The following is a 23287-nucleotide window of genomic DNA, read 5'->3' as shown; positions in this document are numbered from 1 at the left end:
AGTTATAAAAAAAAAAGAATGCATTGCAATTTGTGATTCGTGGAGCATAAAGACGAGTATAAAATATTGGGACAGAGCATTTGTATTCACTAATGGTCATCTTGATTATATATTTTAAATTTATCTCTTTCTTTGTTCGTAAAAGGTTTATTAACATTTTGCATGATATGATGTTGGGCCTGATGCAACTCTTATGCAGGAAGCATTGGGTTTACTATATGCAATAACAATTATGTAGGCTTAGTTTAGTTGTGCTCTCTTTTCATAGCGCGCTTTAAAACCTAATTGTGTCTTTTAGTTGTCTCATATCCCATGTGTTAGAACTTAAAAAGGAAGATAGATATCTTTGGCAATAAATATTGGTGCTACCAGGAGGGTGGAAATGATAGAATTTGGAATGTGAGATTTTATAGGGATTTTCATGAAAGGGAATTAGAGGCTGCCTTCTCTTTCCTTGAGTTCATTCAATCACGGATCCCTAGGGGTGTTGGGAGTGACATGTCTCATTGGTGTCTCGGGATGCATCTGCCATCAATTTTCCGTGGAAGGGTGTTTGGAAAGTTAAGATTTCTAAGAGGGTGGCATTTTTTGTGTAGATAGCGGTTCATGGGCAGATCCTTACATTGGATAATCTTATGCTTAGAGGGCGAATTTTGGTGAATCGATGTTGTATGAGCCATCATAATCAGGAAACTGTGGATCATCTCCTCCTCCATTGTCCTATAGCTCACTCACTGTGGGTATACATGTATCATATCTTTGGGATCCAATGGGTCATGCTAGGCTCTGTGGAAAGCTTGGTGTATTGTTGGAGCTATTGGCTGGGAAAATTTAATTCAGACATATGGAATATGGTTCCTGGCTATTTGATGTGGATTGTTTGGATGGAAACAAACCAGCGCTCTTTTGAGAATAATGAGAAATCTTTGGTTCAATTTCAAGCTCTATGCCAGAAGATCTTATTTGATTGGTCTAGGTGTTGGGGCTTCTTGGATTGTTCTACTATCTTGGAATTCATTTCTTCTCTTAGTAGTGCAATTTAAGTTTTTCCTTGTTGTTTGATGCTGTTTGTTTGGTTGTTGCATTTCCTTGTGTTCACCATCATAAACACCTTGTATTTGCTTTATTTAGTTTTAAAGTTTGTTTAATAACACCCTTATTACCTATAAAAGAAAGTTTGTTGGTTTAATGTGGTATTGTATTTGCTAATGGAAAATATGAATTGTAGTTCATTACAGGTGTTATAAAATATGTATTGTAGGTACATTTCAGTGCTATAAAATTTTAATTTTAATTTTTTTTAATTAAAAAAAGGCCCTATTGTAGCGCTTTAAAAACCGCTGAAATAGGGTATGGGTGTAGGTAAGGTTGTTATGCCCTATACTAGCACTTTTGAGAACACTGGAATAGGTATTGCCTATGCTAGTGCTTTCAAAGGCATCGGTATAGGCCTTTTTAATTATATTCATTGAAGATCTATACCAGCGCTTTTGAGAACGTTATAATAGCTACTGTCTATGCTAGCGCTTTTAAAAGCATTGGTATAGGTTGTATTCATATTTCCATGAGTATCCTATAGGGGCGGTTATAAAACTGCTGGTATAGATAGACCTATACCGGCACTTTCTAATAAAAAAAGGCGCTGGTATAGGCCCTGAAATTCGCCGGTACAAGTCTTCAAAACTATTGGTAAGAGCTGTTCCGATATAAGTAAAAACGCTAGAACAAGGTCTGAAAAGCGTCGGGACCTATGTTGGTGCTTTTAAAAAAACGTTGGTACAGGTCCAGCGACCCTATACCGACTGTCACTACACGACAGTTTGAAGCGCCAGGGAAAAAAACACCGGGATAGGCATTTTGACTCTATTCCGACGCTTTTTGGGGCTATTCCAGCGGTTTTGCAAACGCTGGGATAGCCCCATTTTTTTGTAGTGATCACATGATTATTGTATTAAGAGTGATGTTAGGAATATTACAAACTTTACTATGTAAAACTTACAAATTGATATCACAACGCATCCTTGATGTAATGGTCAATCCACAAGCATAAGAGGGGTAAAGGCTGACATTTCCTAATATATTCAATGAAAACGGTCAAGGTTTAAATTGAACTTAAGCATTTTTCTTGTGGTAGTAAAGATTAAAGCAAAAATATTATCATATTTTCCAATGATAATTAAATTCAACCATATGGTTCATTAGTCAATGTAGTAGATTGAATTTAATTAGGGAGTCTAATTAGGTGCACTACTTATACCTTTATCCCATGGCAGCCACATTGACACATTAATGTTGTGTGCTCCTATGGCGCACCAATATCTCTCTCTACGCACTGTTACTCTCTCAATCAGTCTAATATATAGCCGTTGTTAATACATATATAGAAACTATAGAAAGCCGGCAGCCTGCCAAGTAACTTGATAGGAAGACTATCATGTAATTAATCTGAGACCAGAACATTAACGAAGAAGCAATTAATATGACTCAATATAGTCGTTTGTTAATAACTTCATGTCTATAATCACACCCAATACCTGAAGGATGGGTGGGCTGCAGCTACCAGCTAGCATAACGAATGGCTTTGCTAGTAGCGAGCGGCTGTCTTGGTATCTCATGAAGTTGTGTAAACACTAGTAATTACATGAAACCATGAACAATGTAATCTAGTTAGCAGTAGGTATCATGTAATGCTTATGGGCGAGACCTTGTCAAGCTAGCTAGGCTCAATGCCTTGTGTTAACATTAAATATAGATGAGCATCCTAGCCTTTCAAGGATGAAATTGATATATGGTCCCATCCCATGGCATATAACTAAACAGTAAAGAGCCAGTATTGGAAAGAAATTTTGAAACTCCTTTGTGCTAACGTGTGCCTATGATCTCCGGTTTCGCTGTGATTGCCACTCTTTAATTACGTGAGCCTCCCTCTACCTTTTTATAGGGCCTTTTCAATCCCCCTCTTGGGTCTCTCTCACTAACCTTTGCCGGCCTAGATCGGTTGAGCTGCCCGCTAAAGCCCCTAGAGGGAGTTTTCAGCTTAGATTTAACTTGGGCTGATTCGAATTTGAGCTTATTTAACACAAAAATGTTGAATTTTAAGGATGGATATCTTAAGCATTGGGTGGTCTTCTCCACTAACAAGTTCCTAGAGGGGGTTATATTGTAATGCTATTTTTTTGGATAGCATAGGAATCTTGGACTGGTTTTGACCGTAATTTTTTCTGAGAATTTGATCTTTCTCTCTCTTAATTGCTTTATTTTGGTAATCAAACCAAAAAAGATTGGAACTCGCCTTCACCAAACTCTGAAGTTTTAAGGGTATGGGGAGGACTAGCCCTTTTGTGTCCTCCTCGTCATTGGACTAATCAAACCCAATTCTTGATAATAAAACATCATGTTCTTACTACACCATTATTCCTCAAATGAAAATTTCTAAAAATAAGATACTTTGTCAAATTTCATAAAGCTTTACTCATCTGAACTAATGATACATTGATACATGCTTGTAAGAAGTATAAAAAAGACGTAATAATTAATTATGATAAAATGTGTAAAATTCTTTCTTTTATTCTTATTTTGCATAATCTTGACCATGATCTTAAGTGATAATTATTGTCGCACATTGTCATCATATCAACAATTTAAAATGAACTAACGGTTTTTTACTTTTACAATTAAAGGAAAGCTCGTCATCTTGACAATGTATGAAAAAATTGTTTCGTTAGTGTACAGCCGTTGAATTTAAAAATTTTCCATACCGACAATGTACAACAAAATCGTATTAACAATGTATACGAATTTATTGTCGATCTTTCTCTCTCTGAATATTTTATCTTCTATAGTAAGTTGTCACCTTGTCATCAATAGATTAAGCATAATTTGTCACTTTTGCTATCAAAAAGGATGAATGAAATTTCACATCGTTTTATCATAATTTTCACCATTAGTTAACTTTAATTGTTATCATCCAATGCAAAATGGTAAATGTGAGTAGTTTATAATAGCTATTGGTGCTTCTTTAAGAGGGGGATTAAGGGCAGCAATAATTATAGAAAATTTTAGGAATGGTTAAAATATAGAATATGAGAAATTTGGTTAAAACTTCAAAATTTAAATCTTCTAAAGAAAAATGGTACAAGGAACTGACTGAGGCATATGTCTATATCTTAAAGGGTTTTGGCCATATGGCCATATTTGAATAGCATTTTTAGTTGTAGAAATATAATGTTATAATTCATATTATCCCTTCAGTATATGGTTTCTTAACAAATAAGGTACTGTAAAATCATGGAAGGTAATTGTAGAAGATTCTGGAGTGTATATATGTTTATATGTATAAACATTCAAATTATAATTAGGTAGAGTCAAGTCAGCAACGGCTCAAAAGTAATAAATTAAAGGAGGCGGTTACATCTGAGACAAAGTGATTTTGCCAAATGTTCGCATCTTTGTCTCTGCACACGGCCATGGCTGCCACGTTCTTGCATGGCTCTATATCACCTTGAATTCATAACAAAAACGCATACACGCACTCACTTCCTCACCTATTATTTACAGAGGCCATGGACTCCCTTAACCCTCACACACAAGAAACATAGTTTCACTTATAAGCTAGCTAGCCTCTCTTCATATTTTCCAATCTGTGTTCCTAAGGAGATGGATAAGAAGCCTACCATGAAGCACAACCTTCACTTGACTTCTGTTGAGGGGGAACCCAAAACCCTGACCAAAGAGCAGTATGAGATAGCTCGGGTATCTTTAACCATTTTCGCTCTCTTTGTTATGAGATTTTTGGTTCAGGGGCATTGATTCTCTCGCACTCCATATTATATACACTCCACACATGTTACGTTTTAAAAATAAAAATTACTCGTGAAATTATGAACGTTGTGCAAATAAAATGTATATCAACAAATTTGAGAGAACTATTACCATTTTTTCTTTTCTTTCGTGTTTGCTTTCTATTCTTTGGCGAAGTTGTTGTTCAAGGCTAACACCATCACTATTCATTTGCAGGCTGCAGCTTTAATTGCATACATGCAGAAGAACGAGCTGCCCCCAGTAAGTATTCACTACGGTTTCGGTTTGGTTAGAACGAGAGTTTGGAGCAAATTAAGAAGTAAAATTATTGTTTCACTGCAAAATTTGAGAACATCACAGTATCACACTATCCTCGTTATGTTTTTACATCTCTCTCTCTTGCTACTGTTGTGAAACTTACACAGATCATGTTAAGAAGTTTATTGCTAATTATAAGCACCATGCAACTCTTGGGTACGTAGATATCGTTTTATTTTTTAGATGATGATGCTAAAGTAAACTGTTCTTTGGTAATAGATGATGACTCTGGAAGATGACAAACCGGAGACTAGTACCAAACCTGCTGAGACTGCAGCTGAAGATGCTGGGAAGAAGCCGATGCCTTGAGCTTAGGGTGTCACGGCCACTTAATCAGTTTCTCTGTGTGCTTAATTGTCTTTAATTTCAATGTTTTCATGCAGCTGTGTATGGCACTTTGATAGTGCATGCATGTGAAATATGAATAGTTCTGATGTAATGGTGGTCGTAGTGAAGACCCTTTCAAATGCGCCATAGGCGTTGGTGTGTCCTAGTTTTTTTCTGCACTAAATAAACATGTAATTTCAGCACAAAGAAATGATTATGTTTTAAATATGTGACGTTTTGCTCCTGATATAGAAATTCATCTAAAAATTAAAAGACTGATATTTGATACACACGTAGTAATTAATGCAAACAATTGTATACATATGCGAAATTTGCACTGAAATACAAAAATAGTGAAATCATGACTTCAAAACAAATTTTGTACATACAAATTTTACTTGTATACAGTTGTGTGCGAGAGTGCGTATGTAACAATAATTACCCCCCAAAAAATAATTCCTAATATGAAAATGAGTTATGCACTTATGCCAATTTTTTCACAGAAAATTTTACTCTCTTTTTTTTTTTTTTTTTTTCACAAATTCATTTTATTGGGATCCACCACAATTAAAAAATACATCATATTTGTGAAAAAGTCAGTGACACATTTCTTGTTTCTTTGGGTACCTATGAGTAACTTATTTGCATAGTATTTATTAAAAAATATAATTTTTTGGTAATTTTCATGTTAAATGTATGAACAAAATTTAGGTGTTCATTTGGAAACAACTTATTTACTTTTTTGTTAAAAGTATTGTAGATAAAAGTAAAAATTTAAATAAAAAATGTTGATTTTTTTTTGGCATGCTAAAGTACCATAGAAAAAAAAAAATAGAGTGAGACTTTACATTTACTTTTTATCATCACCAAAACACTAATCAATTTTTGCTGTAAGTGGGGATTGAATCTCAGATTCCTTATTTAACCATAAAAAACTTTAACAGTTAAACTAACTAAAATCCACATTAGATGATAAAGATAAGATTGAGTGGTTAATATAATATAATTGAACGGAAACTTATGATTTAAACTTTTGGATTTACTGGTGTTTTTTAACATGCTATATGCATGTCTAACAAAGAGGCTACTTCCTAAAAAAACAAAAAAAACAAAAAACAAAAAACAAAAAAAAAAAACAAAACAAAAACAAAGAGGCTACTTAGTGTGCATTTGGGATGAGCTGAATGTTTCAGCTTATTTTCACTTTCAGCTTATTTTTGCTACTATTTATGTGTCCCATTACATTTTTTGGTACTATTCATGAGTCTCACTGCACTATTCAGCTAATTTTTACATTTATCTATAGTACTTTTAACAAAAAGTTTTCAATTTTAGTTAAAAAAGTTGTTCCCAAAAGGATACTTTATGAGTTGATGCGTAACTCTTAAAACCCAAAAATCCAACATAATAGATGATAAAGAATTGTTCTAATTATGGTTGTTTATAATAGGAAATTTTTTTCAATTTTCATGTAGGCCGAGATCGGCCCAAATCAAGCTCTAAATGGGCTGAGACAGTATTTTTTAATGGGCTATTGGCGAAACCTAAATTTAGAGTATGCATATAATGTTATTTACCTCCCTAGCAAGGACTTGAGAAATCCCCTAGCCTACCTGCACCTAATTCTTAATTTTTCTTTTTTTGCTTGCGAAAATTCCAGAATCTATTGAAACAAATAACAGCCCAAAATTCAGAAAAATTAATTGATATCTTAGTTTGATAAAAGAAAGTAATTATTAAGAACAGACATAATAGGCTTGAACTATCTCTTGAAAAAAAAAATAATAATAATAACAGCCCAAGATCTCCAGACTTGCTTTGTAATGAATTCACAAGGTTCTTTTTCTATTTCGGCCCAAGAAGGTTCTTTGACAGGGCCTAAAATGCTTAAGACAAGCTAGTATATATTTGGGCCTTTTGTAATGAAAATGATGGTAGGCCCAAGTTTCTTCTGAAACTAGCAGTGAAGCCGAGACTAGCCCAGAGTGTGCTTGATATGGGCTTGAGGTTGGATATTGACATGGATATAGTTGGCACTAGTCCAACTTCTAGTACTTACTGAGCGTACCCAATTCCAAAGAACAATCAAGTTGAGTCAAACAATTGCACTTGTTTGATATGATTTTAATTTTTTCCTGCTTGATGTGATTACAGGTTGATTGATGACTTTTGCCAAGTTTTGATTTGGTGTATCGTGGATTTGGATCAGCTATTTGATTTTGTTTCTTAAACAATGTGGTTTGATATTGCCTTAATTAAGAGGAATTTTAAGATTAATGGAGAAGATGCTAGTAATTGTGAACTATGCCAAAGCAAGAGAATTAAAATTCAAAGTTAACACGTACCAAAACTAAATGGCTAAAGTCCAAGTGAAATCCAATGCTACTTAGTTCCAGGAAATTAAGTAATTGATAATTATGCTAAGATTTTTTTTTTAATAAAACAAATTGGCGCCTAAACAATTTACGCAATAATTAGATTGATGGCTAAGTAAACATACTAAACATCAAATGAGCCCAATGATAATGCATTAATGATAAAATAAAATGATTATGTACTAAAAACTAAATGAAACTTGTATAAAAAAGATTAATTAAAGTAGCATATTCTAAGGAGTAACTTATTGGCACGGTCATTTTCTAAAGCCCTACAAAGTAAGAGAATTTAATTACTAATGAACTACAATTAAAAGGGAATGATTTTTGTATAAGCAAGTTTATCAGTAGAGAGTGGTGTCCATTTCTTGTAAATTCCTCTATTTATACTTGAGATTCTTAATGGTTACCGGCAGTTATTTCATCACGTGTGTCTCTCTCTTTAGACTTGAATGACGCTAGGTTTGATTCTTGTTGTTGCTTGTAACTTCTAGGGTTGTTTTGATGATTTTATTTACTGCTATTAAATTTGAAAACTGCCACATATATGCATGATTTTAAAAATTAGACCGCCCGGTTATACCTGGAACCAAACACCAATCGGGTATAGTTGTTATACAAAATTAGAAAATCATAAAAATACTACTATCATTTATGTCCCACTTGATCTCTTTAGTTCAAGTGGTACCTATCCAAGGTACTAAATGTGGTAAAGATAAAAGGCTTTTTTCTTTTTAATTTCTTTTTTATCTAAAGTTCATGTGCAAAAGGTAACCAAATGCAAAAAGTACAAAATTAGAAAGTGCAAAAGGTAACCAAATGCAAAAAGTACAAAATTAGAAAATCATAAAAATACTACTATCATTTATGTCCCACTTGATCTCTTTAGTTCAAGTGGTACTATCCAGGTTATCAAAAAAAAAAGTGGTACCTATCCAAGGTACTAAATGTGGTAAAGATAAAAAGCTTTTTTTCTTTTTAATTTCTTTTTTATCTAAAGTTCAAGTGCAAAAGGTAACCAAATGCAAAAAGTATAACTATAAAAAGAATTTAATAACAAATTTCACACGTGATGATGTGATAGTTTGTAATTGGTGTGCCATAAAATAATGATAACAATGAAATTTGTTGTGCATGTAGCATTACTCAACCAGATCATTTGGTTGTAAAACACTTTATAGCATCAATCCCTATCAACCAAGTCGTAGCTAAGATGTCTAGCCAACAAAAAAAAGGAACGAAAAAGGCAATTGACAATTGGCCAAAGCCACACGGACCCATAGCCATAGTACCTCAAAAGGTAATTAGCTTTTCCATTCCATGTTGACCATCCCAGCTCTAGAAAATTTGCTGTGATCACAAGCTATAAAAATCACGTGATGGGCTTTGGTTACTATAGCTTATTCCTTTTTTTAAAAGTTTATAAGTTTATTCAGCTACCCCAAAAAAAAAAAAAAAAAATTCTTGTACATTTGAGCTCCATGGCAATTTTTAGACCACATGACATGGGTTTTAATTAACATGAGATTGAATAATCAAAACCGGTTTTGAACTGGACCAGAAAAAAAAAAGTTTGTCATGCTAATTATTTGTTTGGCTAAAGTTTCATTTACATACTTTATATCCATGCTCAAGTTTAATGTTATCCATGACAGAGGAAACTTTGTCAGTATTATCTACGCATGAACTCCAATCCAATATAGAGAGTTTTAGCCTTCTAGAATTGATATACAAACTAATACTATCAAGAATGTTTCAGAACTTTTTTTCAAAAAAGAAAAAGTATGTTTCAGAACTCATCTTTGCTTTCTTTAGCTAGGCAATTTTTAAACTACAACTATATATAATGTTAAAAATACCTAACATATTCCTGATGGGGTTGTCCAAAAGATTTTAATGGCTAACAAACACTGCAAAGGTTATATTAGCCGTTAATATAACCCTTGAAGCGTTTGCTAGAACTAATATACACTAGTGTATACTAAAACTTAAAAAGTGTATACTTCAAAGCGTTTGCAAGTTATTAAAACTTAGAAAGTGTATACTAAGAAATTGTCTTTTCTTTGTGGATTTTAATGGCTAACAAACAATAGTGTATACTAAAACATATTGTTTTGTTTGTTAGCCATTAAAGTCCACAAAGAAAAAGTAATACAATTTCTTAGTGTATACTAAAACGTATTGTTTTGTTTGTTAGCCAATAAAATCCACAAAGAAAAGACAATTTCTTAGTGTATACTAAAACGTATTGTTTTGTTTGTTAGCCATTAAAATCCACAAAGAAAAGACAATTTCTTAGTGTATAACTTGCACACACAGAATACTAAAGCTTTCTTAGCACACAATCTATTCCATTCAACCAACTGGCTAATGTCTCGTGTGATGCATGTATACACTATAAATTCATTTTGAAGATTTTTATAAAAAAATACTTTACCACTTAGGTATAATACTCATTATGAGTTATAATATTTAGGAAATTAATCCTAATTATACAACATGCCTTGCAAAGAAGATAAATGTAAATTTTATTGTTATTATAATTAGGAATACGAACTTATTTCTTAAGAGAATTGAAAAATATTTAATTTATTTCCACTATGTGAAGTACACAATAATTTTTTATTTTATTTTATTTTATATATTCTTGATTGAATGTTTTCTTAAATATGTTTTTCCCCCTTTTGCTTAATTTCTATTTCAATTGTTGTCAAAGTAACGAAACTCAAGTAAAAATACCATATTTCTAATCAATTGTTTCTCATATAAATTTTAGAAACATAACTATGAAATTTGTTTTATATAAATATTAGATATAATTAAAAAGTAAAAATAAATGTACTAACCCATTAAACCGTTTTTAATGACATAGCACAAATTTTGGCTACTACAACTTTGGTTTTTTTTTTGATACACAACTTTGATGGTTGATTTCAATATTTATATATATATATATATATATATATATATGTTATCAAAATGAGTTGAAATATGTAAATTATTGATAGAAGATCACATTGCTTTTTTATTTCTAAGTTTTATTTCTTCTTTTTTTTTAAAAAAAATTAAAAAAAAAAAAAACATTGGTTTGACATGCATGGTTTTTTTTTTTTTCACATGCGTATTAAGAATGTACATAATCCACTACCATGATTTTAAATATATTAAACCCATTAAAAGTTATTGAGTATTGTAACTTTTTGTATCAAATAGTAGATGACATTTGTTTGATATGAAATTTGACATATATATATTTTTTTACATGTGTGTTAAGGATAATGAGAATATATGTCATCCAACACCATGATTTTAAATATATTAAACCAATTAAAATTATTGAGAGGTGTAACCTTTTGTATTAATGGTAAATAACATATGTTTAACATGAAATTTGACTTGGGTGTTTTTTTACACATGCGTATTAAGGATAATAAGTATGTAAGTAATCCAAAATCATAGTTTAATTTAAATTTTTTGTTGAAAACAGCCTTGTCATTCATTCAGATAATTGCATGGAATTAGAGTATAGAGCTTCTACAACTGGTGGGGGGGTTTCCTCCACCCAGATCATCTCCTCATATACATTTTTCGCATGTCTAGCTAAATATTAAACCAATTAAAAGTTATTGAATAGTATAAACATTAACAAAAAGTGATGTTTTCTCTAATATTTTGTATAGAAATATGAAAATTGAAAATTTATGATAGTTATTAATACAAATTTATTTTGATTGTGCTTGTGTATAAAATATTAAACAGGATTAGGATATTTATTAATGGGTATTTATTATGATTGTGTTTTTAAATGGAACAATTAAATATATTGTGGGGAGATGAGGATCCAAAGCAGTTAATAAAATAGGCAAGGGCATTTCCGAGGAGGGGAACTTTGCGAAGTATCCTTAGAAAGAACTTATTTAACCAATAAGGAGTTCGGAATGTTGTAGTTGATAAGGGTGCCGAGGGCTCCTACTTCACCTCGAAAGGCTGAGAATTAGGAATGATGGGAGTACGGTGCAATCCTAAAGGGGACAAAAGTAACTTGGTATTGAACAAGGAAAAAAAGAAAAAAGGAAGCACAAGGTAGCCATTCCCTCTGCATTAAATGCACTGCAACCACTTAGGTGGTCACATTAATGGAGAAATGACCATGAACAGTGTTCCCACAGCTAATATTTTGGTGTAAAAACCTTCTAATAAGGTCTTGATGAGACAAGTATCAAGAAAGTCTGATCATGACCCTCCAAATGTAAGATTCAAATGCATCTTTGCTAAGTTATATAAAGCCAAGAAGTTCCTAAATCAAGGGGAGGCCTAGTTTTGAGAGAGAAAGAGAGAAAAATCATCAAATTGTAATACCATCCTCAGGCTAAGCCTGAGGACGAACACTTAGCCATTTCTAAGCTATATTCAGTTGAATATTAATCACTACACACGAAGTTTTGATCGGACTTTCATCTTTTGTCTTATAACGGGTAAAGTTGACCTTGCATCCTATCTCTATAAATTCATTGTGTGAGCGAATAGTAACTGGATCACGATACAATCATAAATCCTCTGTTTCACTTTTTGCCTGCCCACATATATGATTATGGTACTTATTAATAGTTTTTTTTTTAATACAAGATAGAAATTCTATTATAATTTAATTTAAGTGTATATGTGTGTGACCCTTGACCCCTTGCACCTCGTCTCCACCTTATAAGAACTTTGTACTTGTAGAGTGACCATTACACTAAAAGTGCGCAGTGGTATAGATATTTAGAATATAGAGAACATGTAATCTAACGGTGATATTTTTGAAATATTAATTAAATAAAAAGTAATTAGGTCGTGTAACATAACTGAAAATTACACTAGGTTTAATCAAATATGATTTTATTTTATTTATCAAAAAATGATGTTTTCTCTATTATTTTGTATAGAAATATGAAAATTGAAAATTTATGATAGTTATTAATACACATTTATTTTGATTGTGCTTGTGTATAAAATATTAAACAGGATTAGAATATTTATTAATGGGTATTTATTATGATTGCGTTTTTAAACTGAACTATTAAATATATTATTATGGTACTTGTAGGGTTACAATTTGCGGCCCAAGTCCAAAATGTATGGAGTCTTGGCCCAATAAGCCCAATACAATGAATTTGTAGAGAATGGGTCAAAGAATTAGGTCTTAATGAGTTGGGCAACGGCTAATATTGAATTGCATGACGATCAAACACGATGCTAATATCAATAGACTTTCAGTCCGAGGAGGTTAAACCTGTATATAATGATCACTTTTGGGTATCAGAGTGATTTAGATTGCTATAATATTTTTTCACTCTCAATTTTCCCATCCTCTTCTCATGGAGGGTCTCTCACATTATATAACTCCTTTTGGATCATCTTGATTCTACACTTATTGATCATCTGAGTCCCTACTTGAGTGTCCGTCCCATCAGACACCCGTTTCAGTTTTCTGTGAGTTGTGGTAGCCAAGGCAACACTGTTCAAAGGTCTTCTCCACATAAATGCGGCCAAAAAAGTAGCTGCAATGCATTTAATGCGGTGGTAGCAGTTTTTCCTTAGATATTTTGAGTTTCCTTCCTTCTCGTATGTTCATGGGGCACATTTCTATTTCTATTGCTATAGCCTTTTGGATGGTCACTTTAATTGCTACATACTTGGACTACATTCGTCGTATCCGAGGAGGGATTTCTCATCGGATCACCTTCCATTTATCCCCCGCTTATGAGACTTTAACTGGGAATCCCTTAATAACTATTTGCTCCTCCTCGGACTTGTCAATGTTCTCGGACAAGGTCCAAGGCCCAATACACTATTTTGGGCCCTAGTTCCTACAGTACTTATTAATAGTTTTTTTTCCTAAGGGTATATGTGTGTGAACCCTGGCCCCTTGCACCTTGTCCCCATCCCATAAGAATTTTGTACTTGTAGAATGACCATCACTTTAAGGGTGCGCAGTGGTATAGATATTTAGAATATAGAGAACATGTAATCTAATGGTAATATTTTTAAAATATTAATTAAATAAAAAGTAATTAGGTGGTGTAATATAATTGAAAGTTACACTAGGTTTAATAAAATATGATTTTATTTTATTTATCAAAAAATGATGTTTTCTCTATTATTTTGTATAGAAACATGAAAATTGAAACTTTATGATAGTTATTGACACACATTTATTTTGATTGTGCTTGTGTATGAAATATTAAATAGGATTAGAATATTTATTAATGGGTATTATTATGATTGTGTTTTTAAATGGAACTATTAAGTATATTATTATGCTACTTATTAATAATTTTTTTTTTGTACAAGAAAGAAATTCTACTTTAACTTGAACTAACTGTATATGTGTGTGAACCTTGGCCCTTTACACCTCGTCCTCATCCCATAAGAATTTTGTACTTGTAGAGTGACCATCAAGTTAAGGGTGCGCAGTGGTATAAATATTTAGAATATAGAGAACATTTAATCTAGCAGTAATATTTTTGAAATATGATTTTAAAATATGAAAATTGAAAATTTATGATAGTTATTAATACACATTTATTTTGATTGTGCTTGTGTATGAAATATAAAATAGGATTGGGATATTTATTAACGGGTATTTATTATGATTGTGTTTTTAAATGGAACTATTAAATATATTATTATGGTACTTATTAATAGATTTTTTTTTTTAATACAAGATAGAAATCATATTATATATAATAAAAGTTGGGTTTAGACGCTGTGGTTGGCGTAACCACATTGCAAAAATTTTATTACATTTTTAGATTTTTAAAAGACTAAAAAGAATAGTATACTACCAGGACTCTAATTCATTTTTATCATTAAGTAGTTTATCTCTTTAAATAAAAAATAAAAAAAAATAAAAAATTGCTTAACGTCTACTTCATGTAAGATTGTAGGTATAGATTAATAAAAAAATATACAGATATTATTATTAATTTTTTACAAATTTTTTTTAGTTGAATAATCTTGATACTTATCTACTACTACTTCTCAGTCCTCAGAGTATATCTATTTAATTGACATTACTAAGATAGACTCACGTGTTCCTATTCCAATCGAAGTTGAACCCAAAAGCCAGTTTCTATTTGTGAGTTTCTCTCTCTCTCTCTCTCTCTCTCTCTCTATATATATATATATATATATATAGATATATATAGTTTTGTTTGTCTTTTGTTGGCTTTTCTATTTGGTTAGAATGATTCTTTTGTGAAATTTCTTGTGCAAGTGAAGTGAGTATTCTAACAATGTGACAATAACCCATGTTTTTTTATGCTGATTTTGTAAATGGGTATTCCCCAAAATGGTTTATTACTAATAATTATGTGAGTTTGATTGTGTGTGTGAGGTTTTATGCGATAAATTTGATCTGGGTATTTCCTGAATTTACATGGGTGTGTGACTTTTTGATTATTGACAGATGATAGATTATTCTAAAATTCCTTTGTTACTATATATTGCAGAGGAGTTTGCCTGAGAGTATGAAGATGAAGGCTGGGAAGATTTTCTTGCTTCTTTGTTTGAATGTGATTACCATTGGAGTGGTAAAGAAGCTCCCTTTTGTGTTTTGTTCCTTACATCTTCGATTTTTTTTTAAACTGCTTCATGTAAGATTGTGGGTAAATTAATATTAGATTTTTGATTTACAAGTAAGTGTATCTCTAAAAAAAAAAAAATGAAATAAAAAACTGCAGATTAATATTAGATTAATCAGGACTATAATTCATTCATATTTCAAATTCAAAAAATTAGGACTCTAATTCATTTTTATCTCTAATTCATTGTTATCATAAAGTAAGTGTATCTCTTTAAAAAAAAATACGTATTGCTTCCCGTATTTTTTTTATTAACTTTAATGTAAACAAAAAAAAAAAAAACAAAATAAAAAACTAATAACAATCACTCTAATAACGTTAACTATTTTTTTGGGATAAAATATAAAAAAGAAAATTACGTAATTAACCTAAACTTCTTAATTAGGTAACTTCAAGGAGTTTAGAGTATTTGATTTTTACTTGGACTCCTTTTCTAGGTGGAGTATGTATATATATACACCGATAATTAGTTGGTGTAGTTTTTCTACCCATAATCATGTAGGTATGTATTTTTTACTCTAATTTTTTTATTATAATAAATTAAATACGTTTTATGTATTTGTTGCCTTTTTGTTTAAGCTAATTTCCTTTTTTTTTTTTTCTTTCTTTTTTTGAATGGGTAATTTCCTTATGTTTAATCTAATTCATAAGTTAATGGTTTGATCGAATTTAATTATTTTGTTGTCCAATATATATGTAAGTTGTCATAGTAAATTCCAATCATAGACTATTAAATTTACATACAATTTTGCAATCTATATGGTACTTTGTTGTTGTTGTTGTTTTTTTTTTTTTTTTTTTTTTTTTTTTTTTTGTCAAAAAAGATTTCAAGCATCCTAAGAAAGGTTTGTAATCTAGATGTAGAACTTTGCAATTTTTTTTTTTTTTTTTTTTAATTAGAACAAAGGTTTTATTCCTCGAATAGTTCTATCTTTAAAAAGTTGCCAATTTTATGTTATTTTGTCTAAAGATTTTAATCATTAATATTATTGTTAACAATACTGCAAATCACTTATATTGTAGATTCATTAGATATAAAATTCATATGCGAATAGTTTGATACATGTAACTACAAATGATATTATAACACAATTGGTATGTTAGAAGATAATTTTGTATTAAGGTGCTACATTTTATATTTGATGGTTATTATAGCAATGCAATTTATTCCTTTTTTTATAATAATTAATTATTTGGTTATAGTAATTATATATATTCTACAAGTTTTAACATAAAACTGTGCAACACACGGACATTACATATCATATACTATATAATAAAAGTTGGGCTTAGGAGTCGTGGTTGTGCCACGTGACTTCACCAAATTGTAGAAATTTTGTTAGATTTTTAAAAATATATATAATTTTTTTTTTTGGTTTCACACTAATTGTTCATATCAAAATTAATTTTAAAAAAAATCATAGTACACGTATACAACTACTAATATCAATCTTTGATTCTATTTTTTTTTTTTAAACACCTCATGGATAGCAAAATTATAATTGTTCTTATTGATTTTTTCTATACATCTCTATCAATTTTTAGATAAATATAAAAACTTAGTTGTTGTTATCTTTTATTTAAATTACATATGATTTTTAATTAAACCGTGCATCGCACGGGCATAATACTAATTTTACTCTAACTTAATAAGATATATGATAGATTTGTGTTTGAGGGTTTTGCTTCAACAAAAACACTTATGTTGATTTAAAATAATTTTAATATCAAAGAATTATGAGTTATCCTATAAAAAATTTAGATGTCCTAAATTTAATGGTAAATTACAATTTATCCCGTATTATTTGGCCTTATTGCAATTTAGTCTAAAACATGTCTTTATATACATGCATATATATATATATATGTGTGTGTGTGAGCCTATGGTTCTAATATTTTTTAATATGAGAATCCAACTGTTTAATAAAAAATTCCTGTCTTCGCTTGTGCTCTTCAATAAAAAAATTGGGACTTATAATTATATATAAAAGCTATTTACACTAAAAAGAAAAAAAAAAAAATCCAAACATTTTTGCAAATAATTTAGAGTTTTTGGCCTCTATAAATTACATTTTTAATGATATTACCAAGATTATTATTATTATTATATATTTTTTTAAATCTAGATGCGCAAGTGTGAACGATTAAAGGTACGTTTGGATACAACTTATTTTTGCTAAAAACTGAAAATACTGTAGCAAAATAATTTTTAAATGTGTAAATAGTACCGTGTGTTCTATTTTTAATGAAAAAATGGCTGAAAAATAAAGTTTGTGGGACCGTAAACAGTACATGAATACACTGTTTATGGGAGAATAGTCAAAAGTTTCGGCTTGAAAAAAAAGAAAGGAAAAGGAAAACGCTGAAAGTTCCAAACGGCAAACGCACTATCCAAGCCAGGCTAATTATGTCCCTCTTGTCGGATGATAGTTACGAATGACTGGTTGATAAACCCACAAACAAAAACTCTAAAGTGGTCTTCCGACATGTTATCTTAAGACTCACTCTATGAGGTAATCTCCTTAAGATTTGTAAACGATTGCTCATCACTAAAAATCAACCACTCCAGAAAATACTAATGGCATTGTCGTCGTGTTTATGTTGAGCCAACCCCCAACCAAACCCTTCAAAGGCTACATATGCTAGCAGATAAAATCCCGCGTACAATGCTGCATATTAAATTAATTGTCTCCTTCAGGCGCCTTTAATTGAAACCTGACAATTCCTTGGTGAAGCGGCAATCATCCACCGCCACAAAATATATAAATATGTATAAACCAAAATATTTATAAACTTAAGCAAAAGCAACATAATTAGGAGGACAGAGCCTATGATAATACAGATCCATTTTATTATGATAAAGCAAAATACATATTTACATAATGAACGCGATAAGATAGTAATGAACACGATAAGATAGTAAAATCTTAATCCAATATAGGAAAAAAAAAAAAAAAAACAGAAAAAAAAAAATGGAAATCTATTCAAAAGACATATCCCCAGATTCAGTCAACATTCTACATTTTGTTTGTACCATGATCTGTGCCTTCTAAAATAGCATTGTCTCAATACTAGATTATTAGGAACAAAGTAAATATTCAGCACTAATAGAACTAAATTTTTGATACTGAAGGCAGAGCACGATTAAAGAAAATGATTGGGAGTACAGTCCCAAGCCTCCAAAAGGGCAGAAGCTACGAGTCTATACGTGGCTATTCTGAGCACCGTTTGTGTTGGGTTTATCAGGAAGTCCCAGCTCCACAGATACTGCAGAGGTGCTTTTGATCTCGTTTTCGCCCTTGCCCTTGCCCTTGTTTTTACGGTAGATAAAGTACAGAATCAGCTGCAGGGCCCCAAGAAAAGAACCGAACCCATTGTTCACCTGCAACAACATTACACATTTCCATAAGAGCGAGCAGTGTATATTATACACACTCAGTTATACATACATTTACATCCATGTGAAAAATCAACTGAAATTGTAACTTGAGGTCACAGTTTCCAAATTAAAAAACATGACTTTTAAGTCAGTTTTTATTTCGCTTGTGTGTAATAGCTTTTTAAAAAATTAATACACTATATTGGTATTTTTTTTATAAGACACCATATTGGTACTTGTTTTGAAACTGAGGGAACTTTAGCAATGCAATTTCATTTTTATTTATTTTTGAGATAGCAGCTTCAAAATTTGGGAACTCAGGCTGTAAATTGGCCATGCCTAAGCTCTTTCTGGAACACAAATTTTCTTACTAGGGATATGCAAACCGATAATGTTAAGGAATTTTATATATGGGCATTGAGAGGATCTAAAATAACATTAAAATTTGTAAAAGATACTAACATATTCATTAAGGAAATAAAAAAATATTTATGACTTTTGGAAAAAAGAGAGCAACTTTAAATAGAATAGAATAACCGAAAAAATACATGTGACCAGTCTCGATTAGTTTGTTAAAAAAATTTATAATTGGTCTTAAACTTTTGGAGTATGATGATATATCCACAATATTCCAATATTTCCATTTCCCAAGACATCTTAGCCATACAACGAAGCATTTATAAGATAATAGTTAAGGAATTGAGAGAACATGCTTACATATACAAAAGGGTCATTGCCGAGCAGACCATAGATAAACCAGGAAGTGCCGCACAAAAAACAAAACAGCGACAGAAAAAATGGCATGAATTCAACACTCTTTGTCGTAATCACAGTCCTCTGCATATACATATAAAACCCATATAAGTTCATGCACCAAAAAGTATGTATAACCAAACTTTTTTAGGAAGCATAATTGTATGTTTAACTTTAAGACAAATACTAATATACTGGTAAAATTTTATATACAATTTTTTAAGTACTGTATTTAAGATTTGTATATGATTAAATTTAATCATTATTAAAAAAATGTAAAACTATTTTTGTCAAATTGGTCAACATAATCATGCGGTTGAAATCAATTTGACAACCTAAGCGGCTAGGATACAGTACTTAGGAATTAGGATACCATACCAAAATTTTGTCTTATAGCATTATATTCTGAAAATGGCCTAACATAAAGAAATGGGCCAAAGCTGCACACTTTCCGTGACCAAGCTATCAAAATAAGTTCTATCAAAAGTGCGTTTTGATAAAATTTATTCTATTAAAATTGAAAATTAAAAATAATGTAATAAAATAATTTTTAAACATATAAATAATATCGTGAAATCTATTTCTAATGAAAAAGTTATTGTAAAATTTATGGGACTCATAAATAGTACTGTTAAAATATCAAAACATGCGGCTGAAAAAAAAAAAAAAAAAAACACGCAAACGTGGATCCGCGTTTGTGGATCCAAACGGATACTGAAAATAACTTCTTTTTTGGAGTGATCATACTGAAAATAACTGAAACTGGGTCCAGTGGCTGAGGCATAATCTTTGAAACCAAATCAATCAGGGTCCAGTCAATTCCTTCATTAAATATTTAACAAGTAGTAAAAAATCAAGAAATAGCTTAAGAGTTAAAACTCACCATGATTGACAGAGGTGAGCCATACATGATTATGGAGAAAACGGCAGTAGCAAAGCCACAGAAGAGCTTTCTGGTATTGCCATGCAAGGCTAGGAGGGAGATCAAGGCCACGGCTGCGAAAAAGGTGAGCACAAACGCGAAGAGCCCCAAAATCTTGGTTTTTTCTTTCTTTGGGGCATAGACGATGAAGATCAACACATATATGACCTCTATTCCTGCACCAGTGCCATTGATTGTTGAAACTAAAAGATTGTTTTTTGACACAAAGGGTAGGCCATACCTGTTCAACATTTATTTCATGTATAAAATCAGTAATTATAAGACAATTGAACTAGACAACTCTGAAAGGAAATCATTTTGGACTATTGGCAGCACAATTAATTAAAAAAAAAAAAAAGGAGGAAAATTTCAAAAGATTTTATGGTTCATATTTTTGATTTTTTGTTATTTTATTTCTTTACAATTTAAAATTGAAGGAACTAGCAGATCGAGAGAATGTTTCTTTGAAAAAAATAGAGACAATTTTGAAAAAGGTCTAAAATTTCTTATGAATGACACACCAATTGAAATTTTAGTTACTAAAGAAACAAATATTAAACAGTTCCATGCACAGTACAGAATAAATTAACATTAATCAACCAAGCATTAAATTTCATTTTCCTAAAGCAAGAAACGTGGAACCAAAATTGTCATCCTGTTTAATTGCTATCCAAGACTCCCAGTCCAACCGACCAACACAGAGGCCCCTGAATGCCCGGATGGCCATGAAATTAACATGAATTAACTATAAAATCCCCATCATTATCATCACCATAATAATAGTAATTAAAGACACTCATAATCCATGACAAAAACAGAGAAGTATAGGGGTTAAAAAGAGGTAACAAAGGAAGAAAAGAAACAATAAAAATTAAAAAGAACCCGGTTGATGAAACAAGAAGCATATATTATATACCAAGCAGAAAGAAGGCAGTTGAGCAAGGTCATCACGTATGGAATGCCGGAAAACTGTTCTGTGGACTTGGTCTTTATAATCCTCCAGAACGTTATCCTACAATACGCACCAAAATTATTCACAATTCCTCACATGAATTACACAGATTAACAACTTCTCAGTAATAGAATATGTCAGATTAATCAGATATATATAATATAAAGACTAAAAGAAGGTAGAAAAGATTGTAAAAACATGTCCAAGAATCAAAGAGATCAACACCCTTTTGCAGAAAAGAGTTAAAAAGGACCAAAAGTTGGCAACTTTATAAGAGCCAAAAGGGGTTCTCAAATGATACATACATTGGAGCCAAGAAGAGGAACAGAGCAGTAACATTTCCTGCAGAGAAAGATAACAAAACAGAGGAACCATAAGTCCAAAATGCCAAGAAAGAAGGAAAGAAACGCAGAGAAATTCAATACAACCCACCAAAGATTCCGAACACCAAATGCGCATTTTTTTGCATTTGGTTCATTGTTTCAATACAAAATCTACAAACAAGAAATAGAATCCAGATGAGGAATCAAAGCCTTGAGAGAAATCAGATATCAGAATACCAGAGCTGAGAATTGAGAGGTGCACAATAACAGAAGCACATGTGTTTATATAGAGGAATACAAAAAATTAACACACAGTGATTAACATCTATTTGGATTCTGGAACACAGTAGATTTTTGAAGTTGGTCTTATCCCCTATTCTGTAGGTAAGCTTTTGAGTAAGGAATTTGTCTTTACTTTTGGTAGTATGAAACAAGAACTGTCCTCTTCTTTAAAAAAAAAAAAAAAAATCTCATTATTCAACTTATTTTTGTTATTTATAGGTTTCACTGTATCTTTTAATACTATTCATGAACTTACTGCAGAAACGGAGGCAGAGATGGTGAGGGGGGCACCTGCCTCCCTTGACTCCTAAAATTTTCATGTATATGTAACCTTAATTCTCAAGGAGTTCCACGCATAGAGAAAAAAACAAAAAAAAAAGAATTCCCAGTTGGTTGAAACAAAGTAGATTTGACACAAAAAAAGGTTTTCTCAAACATCAAATCTACTACCTTGTCACCTATTTTACTATTCTTGTAGGTAGCTTTTGTCTTGTCCCAAGTTTGACACCTGTATTACAATTTTTTTCCTTTCGATTATTTTTTTCACCATTTTCACTATTAATTATACTCTTTACAGTATTTTATTGTCGATTGATGCTAGAGATATTACAAATTTTACTACTTATATCTTACGAATTGATATGTCACTAACTACAAAAAATAATTTCAAACATTTATTCATTATATATTGTTTAAGTAATACCAATAACATTTTTACCACATCAGTCTGTAAACATTTTGTTGTAAATCTTGTAGTATGAATTAATTATTTTTTAAAATTTATTTTAATAATATAAAATGTATTTATTTTCTTACAATTGTTTATTTATTTTGTTATTATTATCGATTAATATTTTTTAGATCAATTTCACTTTAAATAATATCTTTTAATTTTGCCTCCTCTGAGCTAAAATTCTGGCTCCGCCACTGGCTCACTGTATTATTTTTGCTAATTTTTATTTTTATTTACAGTATTTTTGACAATATATTTTTAATTTTAGCAAAATAAACTGTATCTAAACAGATGTAAGTATTTGGTGAAACTGTGAAAAGTCGAAGGGTTAAAAGTTAAATCTAGTAAAAAACGTGGGCATCATAGGTTTATTCCAACAAATAGTGTTCTTACCAAATAATTTATTTATTTATTTATTTTTTATATAAAAAAAGTGAGAGTTAGGTGGAAAAATGTGGAAAATATCACACAGTTGATTTGAGGCATGAGTTATATCTT

At 31.0% G+C, this 23287-nt stretch overlaps 1 protein-coding gene across 2 annotated transcripts; it reads right to left on the bottom strand.

Annotated features, from left to right (window-relative positions):
• Positions 1 to 18274: 18274 nt before the first annotated feature.
• On the bottom strand, positions 18275 to 22342 carry LOC115959138 (bidirectional sugar transporter SWEET1-like). Of its 2 annotated transcripts, none has more exons than XM_031077442.1 (7): positions 22313 to 22342; positions 21884 to 21945; positions 21757 to 21793; positions 21416 to 21511; positions 20461 to 20740; positions 19542 to 19661; positions 18275 to 18827 (listed from the first exon to the last, which is right to left on the bottom strand). In XM_031077442.1, exons 2-7 carry the CDS (start codon positions 21927 to 21929, stop codon positions 18648 to 18650), a joined length of 759 nt encoding a protein of 252 aa, XP_030933302.1. In that variant the 5' UTR covers positions 21930 to 21945; positions 22313 to 22342; the 3' UTR covers positions 18275 to 18647. The 2 variants fall into 2 exon arrangements, with proteins under 2 accessions (XP_030933302.1, XP_030933303.1); XM_031077443.1 differs by lacking the exon at positions 22313 to 22342 and adding an exon at positions 22088 to 22159.
• Between the last annotated feature and the right edge of the window lie 945 nt (positions 22343 to 23287).

This window comes from Quercus lobata, chromosome 9 (genome assembly GCF_001633185.2).
Source record: "Quercus lobata isolate SW786 chromosome 9, ValleyOak3.0 Primary Assembly, whole genome shotgun sequence".
Classification (NCBI taxonomy): Eukaryota; Viridiplantae; Streptophyta; class Magnoliopsida; order Fagales; family Fagaceae; genus Quercus; species Quercus lobata.
The sequence above is the reverse complement of the archived record's forward strand: the minus strand, read 5'-3'. Positions and strand labels throughout refer to the sequence as shown.

Bases quoted from the DNA above. Each gene is read 5' to 3' on its own strand.
- LOC115959138 (XM_031077442.1), bottom strand. From the start codon at position 21,929: ATGAACCAAATGCAAAAAAATGCGCATTTGGTGTTCGGAATCTTTG. The intron at 21,794-21,883 runs GTGGGTTGTATT...CTTTCTCTGCAG, and splicing joins TTTGGTGTTCGGAATCTTTG to GAAATGTTACTGCTCTGTTC. The intron at 20,741-21,415 runs GTATATAATATA...AATGTTGAACAG, and splicing joins AACTGCCTTCTTTCTGCTTG to GTATGGCCTACCCTTTGTGT.